General features: G+C 48.6%; 1 protein-coding gene across 8 annotated transcripts in view; it reads left to right on the top strand.

Annotated features, from left to right (window-relative positions):
- camk2b1 (calcium/calmodulin-dependent protein kinase (CaM kinase) II beta 1) overlaps positions 1–17,070 on the top strand; it is a 73,091-nt gene that overhangs the window by 15,967 nt on the left and 40,054 nt on the right. For 5 of the 8 annotated variants that reach the window (XM_084439690.1, XM_084439694.1, XM_084439692.1 and 2 more), the window contains exons 3-6: positions 7,200–7,259; positions 8,000–8,054; positions 8,829–8,894; positions 14,748–14,820. In XM_084439690.1, the coding sequence (XP_084295816.1) occupies positions 7,200–7,259; positions 8,000–8,054; positions 8,829–8,894; positions 14,748–14,820 (254 nt within the window). Of the gene's footprint in view, positions 1–7,199; positions 7,260–7,999; positions 8,055–8,828; positions 8,895–12,398; positions 12,472–14,747; positions 14,821–17,070 lie in introns of those variants that run through there. The other 3 variants (XM_084439691.1, XM_084439693.1, XM_084439697.1) reach the window with 2 other exon arrangements.

Raw genomic sequence — 17,070 nt, forward strand, 5'->3', positions numbered from 1 at the left:
TGTGGTGTTGTATTAAGGCTGTGTGTTGTTGTGGTGTTGTATCAAGACTATGTGGTATGGTGGTGTTGTATTAAGGCTGTGTGTTGTTGTGGTGTTGTATTAAGGCTGTGTGTTGTTGTGGTGTTGTATTAAGGCTGTGTGTTGTTGTGGTGTTGTATTAAGACTGTGTGCTGTTGTGGTGTTGTATTAAGGCTCTGTGTGGTGTTGTGGTGTTGTATCAAGAATGTGTGTTGTTGTGGTGTTGTATTAAGGCTGTGTGTGGTATTGTGGTGTTGTATTAAGACTGTGTGGTATTGTGGTGTTGTATTAAGGCTGTGTGTTGTTGTGGTGTTGTATTAAGGCTGTGTGTTGTTGTGGTGTTGTATTAAGGCTGTGTGTTGTTGTGGTGTTGTATTAAGGCTGTGTGTGGTATTGTGGTGATTGTATTAAGACTGTGTGGTGTTGTGGTGTTGTATTAAGGCTCTGTGTGGTATTGTGGTGGTGTATTAAGGCTGTGTGTGGTGTTGTGGTGTTGTATTAAGGCTGTGTGTGGTGTATTAAGGCTGTGTGTGGTGTTGTGGTGTTGTATTAAGACTGTGGTGGTGTATTAAGGCTGTGTGTGGTGTTGTGGTGTTGTATTAAGACTGTGGTGGTGTATTAAGGCTGTGTGTGGTATTGTGGTGTTGTATTAAGACTGTGTGGTATTGTGGTGTTGTATTAAGACTGTGGTGGTGTATTAAGGCTGTGTGTGGTATTGTGGTGTTGTATTAAGACTGTGTGGTATTGTGGTGTTGTATTAAGACTGTGTGGTGTTGTATTCAGGCTCTGTGTGGTGTTGTGGTGTTGTATTCAGGCTCTGTTTGGTGTTGTGTTGTATTCAGGCTCTGTGTGGTGTTGTGTTGTATTAAGGCTCTGTGTGGCGTTGTGTTGTATTAAGGCTCTGTGTGGTGTTGTGTTGTATTAAGGCTGTGTGGTGTTGTGGTGTTGTATTAAGACTGTGGTGGTGTATTAAGACTGTGTGGTGTTGTGGTGTTGTATTAAGGCTGTGTGTGGTGTTGTGGTGTTGTATTAAGACTGTGGTTGTGTATTAAGACTGTGTGGTGTTGTGGTGTTGTATTAAGGCTGTGTGTGGTGTTGTGGTGTTGTATTAAGACTGTGGTGGTGTATTAAGACTGTGTGGTGTTGTATTAAGGCTCTCTGTGGTGTTGTGGTGTTGTATTAAGACTGGTGGTGTATTAAGGCTGTGTGTGGTGTTGTGGTGTTGTATTAAGGCTGTGTGTGGTGTTGTGGTGTTGTATTAAGACTGTGTGTGCTGTGGTGTTGTATTAAGGCTCTGTGTGGTGTTGTACTGGTTCATTACATACTGAGGCTGTGGGTTGTTGTTGTTGTTGTGTTGTTTTGTTGTGGTTGTGGTGTGGTACAGGTTCCTACTGGGACACCATGAGGGACCAGTGCTTTACAACGCCACACCTGGTGACGGAGAGACATGGGAGAACTGAGACCAGAAGAGAGAGAGAGAGGAGAGACCAGGAGAGAGAGAGAGAGAGAGAGAGAGAGGGGGGGGGAGGAGAGAAGAGAAGAGGAGAGACCAGGAGAGAGAGAGAGAGAGAGACTGGGGAGGAGAGAAGAGAAGAGGAGAGATCAGGAGAGAGAGAGAGAGAGAGAGAGAGAGGAGAGACCAGGAGAGACCAGGAGAGAGAGAGGAGGGGGATGAAGAGAGATACCAGGAGAGAGAGAGAGTGGAGGAGGAGAGAAGAAGAGAGACCAGAAGAGAGAGAGAGAGAGAGAGACCAGGGCCCTGTACTACGAAGCTAGTTCATCAAATTTCAAATCAAATCCAGGATAACCTTTCGCTAGCTCGCTCGAGTAAACCAGACAACCGCAATCACGGATAAACGTTACGACGACGGTGGCTATCAACTCGTTAAGTCTACCCAGCTGGTCCAATCTAGCTATGACACGTTCACAGTAAAAGCGGAGGTATTTGCACGAAATGACCAATCACAATTCACAACCTTAGTATGGGTATTTGGACACGGCCATGCTCCAAGCTCCGTCCACCGCATTTTACGCAAGAGGAGCAATATTATAGAAATATGAACTATATTATCCAGGCGCAACACAGTCGCTGCTGTCAAAGGCAGGAAGTAAAGTTGACAAAACAATGCCTGTGAATGTGTTTTATCAATATTCTACATCCTATCTCTATACTGTAACAGGGTCATATATTTTCATATCGTGTAAAGCAATTGTGTCCTACGCCTATATCTTATTCTTTCAGCTGCAACCCTGTGAGCCGTGCAAGGGACGCTTCAATAAAGCAAGTCTTTAATTTATTTGATTAGTTTTAGGCTGGAGCAGACAGTTATGTGTTGTCTCTATACAAGAGGAGGTTAGAACTCAATATTAAGATACAAAATATTAAGATGGAAAAAGTGAAGCTCCAGGTGAAGTAAGCCTACGAAAAGAAGGTAGCCTATTTCAGTAGGCTATGTCATTTATTGCCAAGCATGGGTGCTATCACAATTCAATTAAAATGTAGGCTACTTATCTTTATTCCTAGGAATGGGAAGCTATAGTCTAATAAACCACAATACTTAACTTGGATAAAAATGTAGGCTACTTGGTTCTCCGGACCGCATCACCCACAGCGTAGCTTATAACTGTAGCCTATAAAACATAAAGGAAGTCTCCAACATACTTCAGGCGAGACACGGATGTCAACGCCGGGCTAATCGGCAGAGGCTAATCAGTCACACCCCATATGACGCAACCTACCAGCTGACTGTCAGCTGTCATAGCATTGGTTCAGCTCGCTAGAGCGCATGTATTTAAGCTGTCAAAACACGTCATTGCTCGCTCTTGCCATTACTGCTGATCGCTTGTATCTGCGCGCTCGCTGCTTCCGCGTTCTCTGCTCTGCGTCCGCTCTGCCATTAATGCTGATTGCTCATATCTGCGCGCTCGCTGCTTCCACGTTCTCTGCTCTGCATCCGCTCTGCCATTACTGCTGATCGCTCGTATCTGCGCGCTCGCCCCACCTCCTCCCCTGCTCTGCCTGTGTTCTGTCGATGTCGTCTCTGTTGTCGTCGTTGCTCTCTGTTCCGGGGGTATTGCTGCTTTCTTCTGGTATTCCACTATGCGTCGGCTAGTGGAAACCGGGGAATTACACTAGCTTAGTCTCTGTGGCGCTCCGTGGTGATCGTGGGCCGAAACATCTCCGAAGGACCATCCAGCGGTCCCTCCGGTCACCATGGAGGCAGAGACACTAGGCTGTATCTCCTTCGGACTCCACGAAGCGCTGGCCCGTGGAGGCCAGGGACTATAATGTACAGCAGTCCTCCTGTGGCGCTCTTTGACGGTCTTAGTGGGCTGAGTTACCTCCGAGCGTCTTCCCGATCGCGGCCCACTCTGATCGTCATAGAGGCAGGGGGCTAGATGCCGTTCCCTCTTCCGGCCCGGCACTCTGGGCCAAGCGTCCCAGAGGGGGGGAACATCTAGATTGCCGCTTTCCACATGCAGATCACACCGCCAAAATTCATATGCATAAAAAATTAATATGCTGTACATATTATTGCATGCTAATAAATGGGTCAATTTTGACTAAAGTGATCCAGACTGAAATGCATGGTGGAGAGAGAGGAGAGAAGAAGAGAGACAAAGAGAGAGAGAGAGAGAGAGAGAGAGAGAGAGGGGAGAGAAGAATAGAGAGATGAGCAGAGTTTTTGGTAGATAATGATGGAGAGACTGAGATGGAAAGGAGGTGCAGGAGGAGGATAGAGAGGTAGTGGTCCCTCTTTGTATCTTAATCACTCTTTCTTCTTCTCCTCACTCCTCTCTTCTGAATCCTTAATCACTAGGTGCTCACTTCATTGTACTCAGTGTGTGTGTGTGTGTGTGTGTGTGTGTGTGTGTGTGTGTGTGTGTGTGTGTGCGTGTAGTATAATCATGGTGGCCCACCTCTTTAGTGTGTGTGCTGAACCTTTATGAAACTGTAATTACACTATCCAGGCTGCATGCCTGCTGTAGCCGTCATCTCTCTCTCTCTCTCTCTCTCTTTCACACACACACACACACACACACACACACACACACACACTAGTGTTGTCACGATGCAGGAATTTCTAACTTCGATACGATACTTTAAATATTGATATTCAATACCATTTTTAATACCACAGGGAAAAATGTACAACATTGAGGGCATAATAACTTACTAACTTAATTTTGATTTTTATTAAAAGATAACACAGCTGTAACTTGACAAGTTTTTGTTTCTCTTTAGATCAGGCCTTTAAAACATAACTAAATTATCTAATTGACTAATCTTAGAAATTAAGTAAAGTTAATAGTAGTGTGTTAAGCACAACTGCATCTAAGTTAATTTACTTTCCTATGATCTGAAACTCAGATTCCTCAGGCTTGATAGCTGGTATTGTCCTGTTGTTGGCCTTACAGCCGTTCTCAAAGCCAAGCTAGCTAGCTCTAGTTTAATACATTCCTGAGCTAGCTAGCTAACCCCCTCAGCTATTCAGACGCCACTGACTACTGCTTCAGCCCGTTGCTGAACAGCTCTGAGGGGGATTAGCTAGCTAGCTCGAAGCTAAGCTAGCTAGCCATCTTACAGTAGCTAAACGTTATCTCCCTCAGGGCCTGTGCAGACTACACAAATTTTGGGGTCTTTCACGATAGTCACCATGTGTCTGCATGTCCTGGCTCAAGGTCTCCTCCACGGCCTGCCAGTCTCCAGCTGAGTACACCAGCACAAGGTCGTCTGCGTAGGCGTACTTCCTGGAGACTGTGACCATGTGCCTGTTCGGCAGCAGGCGGAGCAGCTTGCAGGTGAGGCCGCGGTTCCATACGGTGTCATAGGCAGCCGTCAGGTCGATCTCCTGCATCGGAACCTGGCCTTCTCCTGCTCCTGGCGCAAGCAGGAAGAGAGGCACACTCTTAACCAGGACTTCAAGGCAGGCGCGGCATGGAGTATAAGCTCTGGGCAGATGGAATCAGGCGCCGGAGCTTTCCCTGTCTTTACATGCTGGAGGGCAGCAGTGACCTCCTCCGGTGTAATGTAAGCTAAACATGACTGTTTGTAAATCTATGAAAAATACTTGGGCGTAAAGTACAGTATACATCAGATCTAAGGAAAGAATGACCAACGAACAGAGAAAGTTGTTTATATCTGCTGACCAGGTATTCTTCTTCTATTTTATTTCCGGAGGATTATGTGCCGTTTCCGATGTGTGCACGTGACTGAAGGGTCCAGAAGGCGAGGTGGGGTCTGGCGGGGGAGGTGGGGTCTGGCGGAGGAGGTGGGGTCTGGCGGAGGAGGTGGGGTCTGGCGTGGGAGGTGGGGTCTGGCGTGGGAGGTGGGGTCCCATGGGGGAGGTGGGGTCTGGCGTGGGAGGTGGGGCCTGGCGGAGGAGGTGGGGTCTGGCAGAGGAGGTGGGGTCCCGTGGGGGAGGTGGGGTCTGGCTGGTCTGGCGGAGGAGGTGGGGTCTGGTGGGGGAGGTGGGGTCTGGCGGGGGAGGTGGGGTCCCGTGGGGGAGGTGGGGTCTGGCGGAGGAGGTGGGGTCCCGTGGGGGAGGTGGGGTCTGGCGTGGGAGGTGGGGTCCCATGGGGGAGGTGGGGTCTGGCGGAGGAGGTGGGGTCTGGCAGAGGAGGTGGGGTCTGGCGGAGGAGGTGGGGTCTGGTGGGGGAGGTGGGGTCTGGCGGAGGAGGTGGGGTCTGGCGGAGGAGGTGGGGTCCCGTGGGGGAGGTGGGGTCTGGCGTGGGAGGTGGCGTCTGGCGGGGGAGGTGCGGTCTGGCGGAGGAGGTGGGGTCTGGTGTGGGAGGTGGGGTCTGGCGGGGGAGGTGGGGTCTGGCGTGGGAGGTGGGGTCTGGCGGAGGAGGTGGGGTCTGGCGGAGGAGGTGGGGTCCCGTGGGGGAGGTGGGGCCTGGCGGGGGAGGTGGGGTCCCGTGGGGGAGGTGGGGTCTGGCGGGGGAGGTGGGGTCCCGTGGGGGAGGTGGGGCCTGGCGGGGGAGGTGGGGTCTGGCGGAGGAGGTGGGGTCTGGCGGGGGAGGTGGGGTCCCGTGGGGGAGGTGGGGCCTGGCGGGGGAGGTGGGGTCTGGCGTGGGAGGTGGGGTCTGGCGGAGGAGGTGGGGTCTGGCGGAGGAGTTGGGGTCCCGTGGGGGAGGTGGGGTCGGGCTGGTCTGGCGGAGGAGGTGGGGTCTGGCGGGGGAGGTGGGGTCTGGCGGAGGAGGTGGGGTCTGGCGGAGGAGGTGGGGTCCCGTGGGGGAGGTGGGGTCTGGTGGAGGAGGTGGGGTCCCGTGGGGGAGGTGGGGTCTGGTGGAGGAGGTGGGGTCTGGCGGAGGAGGTGGGGTCCCGTGGGGGAGGTGGGGTCTGGTGGAGGAGGTGGGGTCCCGTGGGGGAGGTGGGGTCTGGTGGAGGAGGTGGGGTCCCATGGCGGAGGTCTGCAGCCAGATGCTTCTCGACTAGACAGGAAAATACAAAAAACTCTGACATGCTAGACTCTTCGTCGGAGTGTCGTAGGGCATCCCAGACGCCAAATTGCTGATCTTCGATTATGTCACACTACGTGGCTTTTCGCTGGACACTTTGTCTGCGACAAAAAATCGGCCCAAAATCGGCCTGAATTTGTGTAATCTGTATAGGCCCTCAGACAGTTTTAAATATGCTGAATCGATATGTATCGAAAAATCTATATTTGTGTGAGAGAGGGGGCGGGGCAAGGTGCAACAGCTCTGTGTGTGAGAAGGAGGAGGGGCAATGTGCACTGTGTGTGGGTTTGTGTTGGTCAGAGAGAAGAGAGAGTGAAAAAGCCAGCTGGTATCCATAGTGCGGAAAGTACAGATACTGCGGAAAATTTGTTTTGAAACAGTTTTAAATATTTAGAATCGATATGTATCGAAAAATCTATTATTTTTGACAACACACACACACACACAAACACACACACACACACACACACACCTTCAGTAGGCCTGTCTCTGCTCTGATCTGCATTAGGCCTGTCTCTGCTGTGGAAGGTGATTGGTCAGATTTGTCATGAATGCTGAAATAGGGAGAGTGAAAACTCTGTTGGTTAGGTTAAGGTCTGGCTGAGTTGGCTTGTCAGAACACTGTCTGCTTGTTAAAGATAAGTGCAACATTTTGTTTTCTCTCCCTCTCTCAACCTCTTCCTCCCCCCTCCCTCCATCGCTCTCACTCCCTCTCTCAGATCATCAGAAGCTGGAGAGAGAGGCTCGTATCTGTCGTCTGCTCAAGCACTCCAACATCGGTGAGTCTCTCCTCTCTCCTCTTAATAATTAAATAATTAAATCTATAATAATAATAATAATAATATTTATTTATAGAGCACCTTTCGTGACATAAAATGCAGTTCAAATTGCTTTACAAAGGAGACATTAAAAACAAAAACACAACAATTGAGATATACAGTAGTAAAAGCAAAGTGCATTATAACAGAGACATTAAAAGCCCAGTGCAACACTCTCCTCTTGTGATTGGAGCATCACACAGCAGCTGAGCTGCAGATACAGAGAGCTCACACACATCTCCCTCTACACAACACACACACCTCCCTCTACACAACACACACACCTCCCTCTACACAACACACACAGGTCATGTTCTTTCTGTGAATACTCTGTAACGCTGTAACGTAAGGATTTGGAATAAACTCACATGGTGTACTGAACAGTGTTTAAGTGTGCTCCTTATAGTATATGGACCATTTCATTAAGTGTTTGAGTGTGTTCCATATAGTCCCAGTATGGATCATTTCATTAACAGTGTTGAGTGTGCTACATATAGTATACATGTATGGATAATTTCATTAACAGTGTTGAGTGTGCTCCATATAGTATATGGATAATTTCATTAACAGTGTTGAGTGGGCTCCATATAGTATATGGATCATTTCATTAACAGTGTTGAGTGGGCTCCATATAGTATATGGATCATTTCATTTGACCCGCCCTTGTTTTTTCTGTCCCTTCCTCTATCTCTCTCTGACAGTTCGACTCCATGACAGTATATCTGAGGAAGGCTTCCACTACCTCCTGTTTGACCTGTAAGTGACCCCCCCCCTGTCCCTCCTAGATTTATACCTTCACCCCCGTCCATCCTAGATTTATACCTTCACCCCCCATCCATCCTAGATTTATACCTTCACCCCCCATCCATCCTAGATTTATACCTTCACCCCCGTCCATCCTAGATTTATACCTTCACCCCCCATCCATCCTAGTTTTATACCTTCACCCCCCATCCATCCTAGATTTATACCTTCACCCCCCATCCATCCTAGATTTATACCTTCACCCCCCATCCATCCTAGATTTATACCTTCACCCCCCATCCATCCTAGATTTATACCTTCCCGCCCCATCCATCCTAGATTTATACCTTCACCCCCCATCCATCCTAGTTTTATACCTTCACCCCCCATCCATCCTAGATTTATACCTTCACCCCCCATCCATCCTAGATTTATACCTTCACCCCCCATCCATCCTAGATTTATACCTTCACCTCCCATCCATCCTAGATTTATACCTTCACCCCCGTCCATTCTAGATTTATACCTTCACCCCCCATCCATCCTAGTTGTATACCTTCATTAACCCCTCCACTCTCTCCATCCCTCCATCCGTCCCCCTCCTCCCTCCCTTTCCCCGAGATTCCCCCGGTTCTTGTTTCTGTGGTAATGGTGAGGATGAGGGGGTTGCCGGCAGAGACCTGCTGTCATAGCTGGAGCAGGTGCTTCCCCCCGCCTGACTGAGCGGAATGCTGATGAGCTGCGTGTGATTGGTGGGTTTGTGTCTGTGGCTCCTCCCCCCTGCAGGGTGACAGGCGGAGAGCTGTTTGAGGACATCGTAGCCAGAGAGTACTACAGTGAGGCTGACGCCAGGTAGGTCTCTCCTCTCTCTCTCCCTCTCTCTCTCTGTTTATCTCTGTCTCTTTTGTTTTGTCTCTGTCCCTCATTTTGTCTCTGTCTCTTCATCTTTCTCTCTCTGTCTCTCTCCCCTCTCTCTCTCTGTCTCTCTCTCCTCATCCCTCCCTGTTCTCTCTTACTCTGTCTGAGTCTCTCTCTCTCTGCTGGTCTCACCTACACCTGTGCTCATGTTGAGGTTTGAACTAGTGAGGCTGGGCTGACTTCTTAACCAGGCATCAGCCACCAGCAGACAAGGGGCCTTCTGGCAGACCAGGCACACACACACACACACACACACACACACACACACACACACACACACACACACACACACACACAGTCCATATGCAGTCTCTCTCTGTGCTTCCCTCCTCTCTCCCTCTCTTTCTCAGTCTGTTATTTTATTAGTCCTACACATTCTCTTTCCTCTGACCTATACACACTCTCTGCTGCTAACCTAAACAACAACAACAACAATAACAACAACAACTTTCTCTCTCTCTCTCTCTCATACACACACTCACACACACACGCACACACACTCACACACACTCACACACACACGCACACACACACACACATACTCTAAAGGTGACACACCTACACACCTCTTACTGTGTGTTTGTGGACTTTGTGTGTGTGTGTGTGTTGTGTGAGTATATGTATATAGTATATAGTGTGTGTGTGTGTGTGTGTTTGTGTGTCTGTGCATATAGTATGCATCTGGGAATGACTTGGCTTGCATATCTGTGTAGAAATTATGCAAATATCTGCAGTCATTTGTATGGATACTGTATATACAATCCTCTCTCTTCCTCCCATCACAGACACACACACGCACACACATATACATATACACACACACACACATACGCACACAGACGCACACTCACACACACGCACACACATACACGCACACACACACTTCACTACTAATGTCAATCATCCAGGTCAACCCTGCTCCCCAGGAGACCCCAAGAAATGGGACTTTAATTAGCTCCCCTAATTAGTCACACACACACACACACACACACACACACACACACACACATACACACATGCCCCGACACACCTTGAATTAAACCACTTTGAATCCTTGAACACACTCACATTCAGCTGTCACACAAAGACTCACACTTCTCTCTCTCTCTCTCACACACACACACTCACACCACACACACAGACACACACTCCTCTCAGCTGTCTTCTCCCGCCCTCTAGCAGCCCGGGGCGTGTCACCCCCGTGACCCCGTGACCTCGCCATCTCAGTCCTCCCACAGCATCAGCACCTATCCTTACGATCTTGGTCGCCATGGTGAAACACACAGATCCCAGATCAGGAAGTGATTTGTGACTGTCCGCCCCTGCGACGGCGCGTGGGAGTTCTCCAGAGCAGACGTTCACACACGCCGCCCGCTGACCGGAGGTAGACGCTACAGTAGAGGCTGGTAGAGGCTAGAGGCTGGTAGAGATTAGAGGCTGCTGGCAGCCAACAGCGGGGTCACTGGGACTGAAGCTGCATGCGTTGTACAGGGACTACAGATAAGAACTACCCTTTCTTGGCTAATAGACCTTTCCGACCTGTCAATCACGCAGAGAATAATAAACAATAAGGTTGCTTGATTTCTTAAGACCACGCCTCTGATGTCCCACAAATAAAGCTTGTCCCGCGTTGTGTTCATAGATTAGACATTAGTTTGGAGAAAATGTTTTTTTTTTTAAACATACAGAAAACTGGCCTGCAAGCTGAAGGTACAGTAGTAACGTTAGGTGCTTGATGTACAGTAGCTAATTAGTCCGTAGCTAGTAGTTAACAGATCATTCTCACAAGCTTTTCTCACAGGATTTTCTAAGAATGGATGCCACTAACTTACTCACCCTGCTTTACATGTGCAGTAAGACTCCACGATTTTGTCCTGATGAGTGTCAATCTGGAGTTTGTGAGGCGTTAATAGCACCTAGTTCCAACTCGTATGTTGTCACCTGCTCCGTCTGAAATCTAAATCTCATGGATATATCCTTGTGTAAAATAGTTCAGGCCTTTCTATAGAACTCTCTTAGACAAAGTATTTGGCAAACAACATACAGCAATATTGTCAGGAATCCTTGAGAGAATCATCAGGTATGTGCTGTTCAGTGGACATTTTATTAACTTGCTCCAAAGCTTGTGGGGCATAGCAACAGTAACTAGGGGGGGGGGGTGGGGTGGAACTTGCCACCTGTATAGGAAAGGTCTATTCTGGTATATTCTTTAATGTACACAGGCCCTGCCTAATAAACAGATAAACTAAGAAAGCGGGTAGAGTTAGACAGTGGGAAGAGGTTAGTGCAGAGTTAGACAGAGAGAGGGATTCAGATTTAGAGAACTGTATTGTCTGTCGTAACAGAAAATCGTCTTAGACTGGCTCAACAATCAGCACAAGTTAACACAACACAACAACATGCAGTACATTCCTAAAACCAGCACAGGGAATCATTAAAAAATAAGCATGATATTACTATGTGCAAAGTGGCATAGTGCGTGTCTCATTGATAGAGAGAGGGATGGAGAGATAGAAAAAGAGGAGAGAGAGGGGGATAGAGGGAGGGAGAGAAAGAGAGGGAGAGAGAGAGAGAGAGAGAAAGACCATCAGAGCTCATGGCTGGCTGGTAAGAGGATCTACTGTATATGTGAGACGGAGCAGGAGTGTGTTTGTCAGCTTGTGTCTGTGTGTGTTTGAGTGAGTGTGTGTGTGTGTGTGTGTGTGTGTGTGTGTGTGTGTGTGTGTGTGTGTGTGTGTGTGTGTGTGTGTGTGTGCGCGCGCGAGAGAGAGAAAGAGAGGGAGAGAGAGTAGACTGTGTGTGGGTGTGGATCCTGCAGGATATCTCCCTGCGCCTGTTATTAGTCACATATCCTGCACATTTAACCCTCACTGCACACACACACACACACACACACACACACACACACACACACACACACACACGGTACCACTGCTCTTCTCTCTCTGTCCTCTCTCTGTCTCTCTCTCCTCTCTCTCTCTCCTCTCTCTGTCTCTCTCTCCTCTCTCTCCTGTGTTGTAGGTAGTCTTGTGTCTCATCTTGTTTTAAACGCTTTTTGTCTCCTCACTCTTCATTGCACTCATCCCCTCGCATCTCTCTCTCTCTCTCTCTCTCTCTCTTCCCATCTCCCCCTCCTCCTCCTCGTCACTGCATACCTCCTTGCTCTGGTTTTCTGTCCTCCTTTGCTCTCTCTCTCCATCTATCCAACCAACACGCTCTCTCTCTCTCTCTCTCTCTCTCTCTCTCTCTGTCCTTCATCATTGTTATCTTGCATATCCATCCACCTGTCTCTCTGTTCACCTGCCATTCTCTCCACCTCTCCCTCCCTCCTTCCCTCCCTGGCTACCTTCCCATCCTCCTCTCTCCTCCTCCTCTCTTCCTCCTCTCCTCCCACTCCTCCTACTCCTCCTCTCTTCCTCCTCTGTTTTCCCTCCACAGTCATTGTATCCATCAGATTCTAGACAGTGTCCATCATATTCACCAACATGACATAGTGCACAGGGACCTGAAGGTCAGTATTTGTAGAGAACTGCTGCACCCTCCTCCTCCTCCCCCTGCCTGCACCCCCCCACCAGCCTCTCCCCTCCGGCCTCTCTCTCACCCCCCAGCCCAGGCTGTCCCTGTCTCTGTCCGTATGTCCATGTCTGTCCGTCCGTCCGTCCGCCGTCTGTCTGATGGTCAGTCTGGCCACTCTCTCTCTCTCACGCTCCATTGGAGCTCTCTATTCCTGCACCCCCCCCCCCCCCCCTCACCCCCCAACTACTGCCCCCCCCCCTTCCCCCCAACCGTGGTTTCTCAGGCAGGTTTGATGATGGCTATCCGTAGTTTTAGGTCTCCAGTGGAGCCGTCCCTGGTGTCCTGACCCACACACTAACATTTAGGATTGCCCCCCACCCCTCCCTTCACCCCTTGGCGCCCCCCTCCCTGTCATACAGAGACTTCTCACCCTGGCTGCCCAACAGCTGAGGAAGTGAGGGAGGAGACACACACACACATACACACACACACGCACACACACACACTGCAGAACAGTTGAGGATGTGACCCGGCCAGTATTTATTCATTGGGAGACCTTTAAAAACAAGGCGCAGCATCTAATTTATAGCTCTGAACTTTATTGCTCTGCCAGTCTCAGCTGGACTCTCTCTCTCTGTCTCTCTCTCTCACTTTCTGACTCTCACTTTCTGTCTCTCTCCCTATCTCTCTCTTCCTGCCTTTCTCTCTCACATACTCTCTTTTCCTTTCTTTCTTTCTTTCTTTCTTTCTTTCTTTCTTTCTTTCTTTCTTTCTTTCTTTCTTTCTTTCTTTCTTTCTTTCTTTCTTTCTCTTTCTTTCTTTCTCTTTACTCTCTCTCTCTCTCTCTCTTGGCAGGGTTAGTTTATCTCAGCCAGTAAACTCGGTATTCTATTGCATTTCTTGAGGGAAATACCGTAAAAGGATTTATTTCAGTCTATTTGATTCACAGCTTGTCTGTAAATTTGTAGACACACACACACATATACTCTGCTGGAGGGCATTGATCCCAGACACCTCCTCCAAATGTTATTAATCATATAGTGACTCACTCCCTCCCCCCTCCTGTCCTCCCTCCCTCCCTTTCTTAGTCTAGTTTTTATTGATTCATTTTAGATATTTTAGTTCTTAGATTATTATTGTGGATATTGTAGTTCTTAGATTAGTATTGTGGATATTGTAGTTCTGAGATTAGTATTGTAGATATTGTAGGTCTGAGATTAGTATTGTAGCTGTAGCTCTTAGATTATGCTGCGTTCCAGTTGCTTTGGACAATGGGATTTTCTACCCTGGATGACGTCATACCCCAGTTTAAAGCCTTCCAGAAACAAAAGATGAAAAACACACTTCAGACCCATTTTTGTAGTTCTAGCCAAGTTAGCCATTGTTAGAAATACCAGTTGATAACAACGCCCTATGCACATTTTGCGCATACAAACACCGTAGCAAGAAGACAAAAGCTCTAATAAAGCACAAATAAAACAGAAGTGCGAATAAACAGTCTAATTCCAGCAAAACATCAAAAACATCACTTGAACTGGGGGGGAGGGTTATTACCCTGAGCTGATCCAACCACAGCTGCTGACATTAAAACAAGATGGCTGCTCTGCGCATTAACAGTAGTGAAAGCTGTAATAACACTGTTTATTAGCGCTTCTAACATATTTGTGTCTAATTAAACCAGTCATACACACAGTACGGCCCAACTTCTATCAGAGGACAATGTTGCTACGGTGTTTGTATGCATAAAATAGTGCATAGTGTGTTAGTAACTGATATTTCTAACAATGGCTAACTTGGCTAGAACTACAAAGATGGGGCTAAAGTGGGTTTTTGGCTATTTATTTCTGGAACGCTTTAAAGTGAGGAGCGACGTCGATCACAAATCTCAATTTCAAATTTCTACTTCCCAGGCAACTGGAACACAGCATCAGTATTGAAGATATTGTAGTTTTTAGATTTGTATTGTGGATATTGTTTTTCTTAGATCAATATTGTGGATATTGTAGTTCCTAGACCAGTATTGTGGTTTGTAGTTCTTAGATTAGTACTGTGGATATTGTAGTTCTTAGATTAGTATTGTAGACCACAGACACACACCTCAAGGTTGGACTGGGCTGGTCAGTGTCCCCTATGGACACGGAAGAGCTCCACTACAAAACATCCTCACCCCCCTGACCCTGCCCTGATCCCCCCTCCCCACTGCCCCCTGGCCTGTGCATGGGACTGTAGCGCTGCTCAGACTAACCTGCGCCCCCTGGTGTTTGCATGCAGCCATTGCATCCAGCAGATCCTGGAGGCGGTGCTTCACTGCCATCAAATGGGCGTGGTGCACCGGGACCTGAAGGTGAGTGACAGGTATCAATCACTGTCCCCTCTGTGTGTGTGTGTGTGTGTGTGTGTGTGGGACATGTCTTCAGTTAGTGATGCTGTAAGTCTTTACTATTACTTCAAGAGGATACTCTTCCTGTACATTGTCTCTCCTGCAATACTGCAATATCTCGTGTTCCGTTACCATACCGCCACCACATTCCAGCCTACTAGCCTACCCCGTTACCATAACAACCACCACATTCCAAACTACTGCTGCATTCCAGTTGCATCGGAATTTTCAGATTTTCCGAGTGCGACCTCAAAAGCAGATACAGTATGTCACCTGAACACGGATTTCCACCATTGTATTCAGGAGAAAAAATATATACCCCGACCTGATCCAACCACAGCTGCTGACGTCTAATCAAGATGGCTGCTCTGCGAATCAACAATATGTGAAAACTTAAGACAGTTTATTAGCGCTTCTGTCTTATTCGTGTCTTGTTAAATCAGTCGTACACACAGTAATGTCCAGCTTCTATCTGTGGACAATGTTGCTATGGATCTTTGGCCTTTTGGTGGTTAAAGCTCTGCTAGCCCCACCCTATCTCTCTCTCTCTCTCTCTCTCTCTCTCTCTCCCCCTCTCTCTCTCCCCCTCTCTCTGTGGTTGTTGTTCTTGGAGCAGCACCTCGCCAGTCTGTGGAGGACCCCCGCGAGCTACACACTCGCTAGGGTTTCTCCCTCTCCCTCACTCACCCCCAACCTCCCTCATTCTCTCCCTCCACCCTGCTCCACCTATCTCCTCCTCTCTATCCTCCTCTCCTCCATCCTCCCTCCTCACTCTCCTTCTCTCCTCCCTCTCTCCTCTCCTCCATCCCTCCCTCTCTCTCCTCCTGGTTAAGGTGTTATCTGTTCAGCTAGATCCAGTGCCAGTCGGCCTCCATATATGGCCTGGGCTGGCTCGTGGGTCTAGGATGACCTGATGGCTTTCTTTACTATCAAAGGGACAACGTTATTGGAGTGGAGATGGCCTCTCATCAAGGCTAATGTCCCTCTAAACAGTCGAGAGCCCAACAGAAGTGGTTCGATGACAGTATACTCGTATTCAATACTATTGGTCTCAGCCTGTTGTACAATTCTGTTCTGACTGTGCAGAGCGTCCTGTCCTTTCCTGTGTTCTCTCTCGTGTGTGTGAGAGAGAGAGAGAGAGAGAGAGAGAGAGAGTGAGAGCGGGTATGTGTGTGTGAGAGTGTGTGAGAGTGTGAGAGTGTGAGAGTGTGTGTGTGAGAGTGTGTGTGAGTGTGCGTGTGTGAGTGTGTGTGAGTGTGTGTGAGTGTTTGAGAGTGTGTGAGTGTGTGTGAGTGTGTGTGAGTGTGTGAGAGTGTGTGAGTGTGTGAGTGTGTGTGAGTGTGTGTGAGAGTGTGTGTTCTTGCCTCTTGTTTCTGCTTGATGACGGCCTGTGGCGTCGTCCCTCCCGTCGTCCCAGGGGAAGTGCTGTTGTGTCGATCAGGACTGGGTATTTCTTTATTTAGCCAACGCACCTATCAGGTTTCACTTCTGACCGGCGGGAGACATTTCACGCAATGAGTCAGAGTGTGGTGACTGAGGACAGGTCGTGGAGGACAGCAGGCTTGGCTGGGGACGTCCGATCCAGTCAACAGCTTACAATCACACTTAGGCCATTCTACAAGCCTATAGTAAAAACAACGAAACAGAACAATGCATTTTTATGCAGATAATATACTGCTCTCTCTGTCTGAATACAGGCATGTTGTTATTATGGTATGAGTTATTATGGATAGGAGCTACTTAATCTACACTGCAGCTCTATTGGTGGAGGGGGAAGTATTGAAAAAGACTAACCCTGGGTTCAGCTAGACCTGATTGTGTTCTTTCCACAGCCTGTCTTTCTCAGTAAAATGACTGTGCTTCTCGTTTCACATCACGCCATCTGCTTATAATAGAGTGTCTGTTTACTGGGGGCATGCACCTCCTCTACTGAGGGGGAGAGACAAAGAGGGAGAGAGAGCACCTCCTCTACTGAGGGGGAGAAACAAAGAGGGAGAGAGAGCACCTCCTCTACCGAGGGGGGGGGACAGAGAGGGAGAGAGAGATGGAGAGAGAGAGCACCTCCTCTACTCAGGGGGAGAGTCAGAGAGAGCACCTCCTCTACTGAGGGGGAGAGAGAGAGAGAGGGAGGAAGGAAAATGGGTTGCAGTGACACAAGCCACTGCAATGCAGGGGGACTAATGACAGACACAATGTGCTGTGTGTGTGCGTGTG

This window comes from Borostomias antarcticus (assembly GCF_949987555.1).
Source record: "Borostomias antarcticus genome assembly, chromosome: 6".
NCBI classification, from domain to species: Eukaryota; Metazoa; Chordata; class Actinopteri; order Stomiiformes; family Stomiidae; genus Borostomias; species Borostomias antarcticus.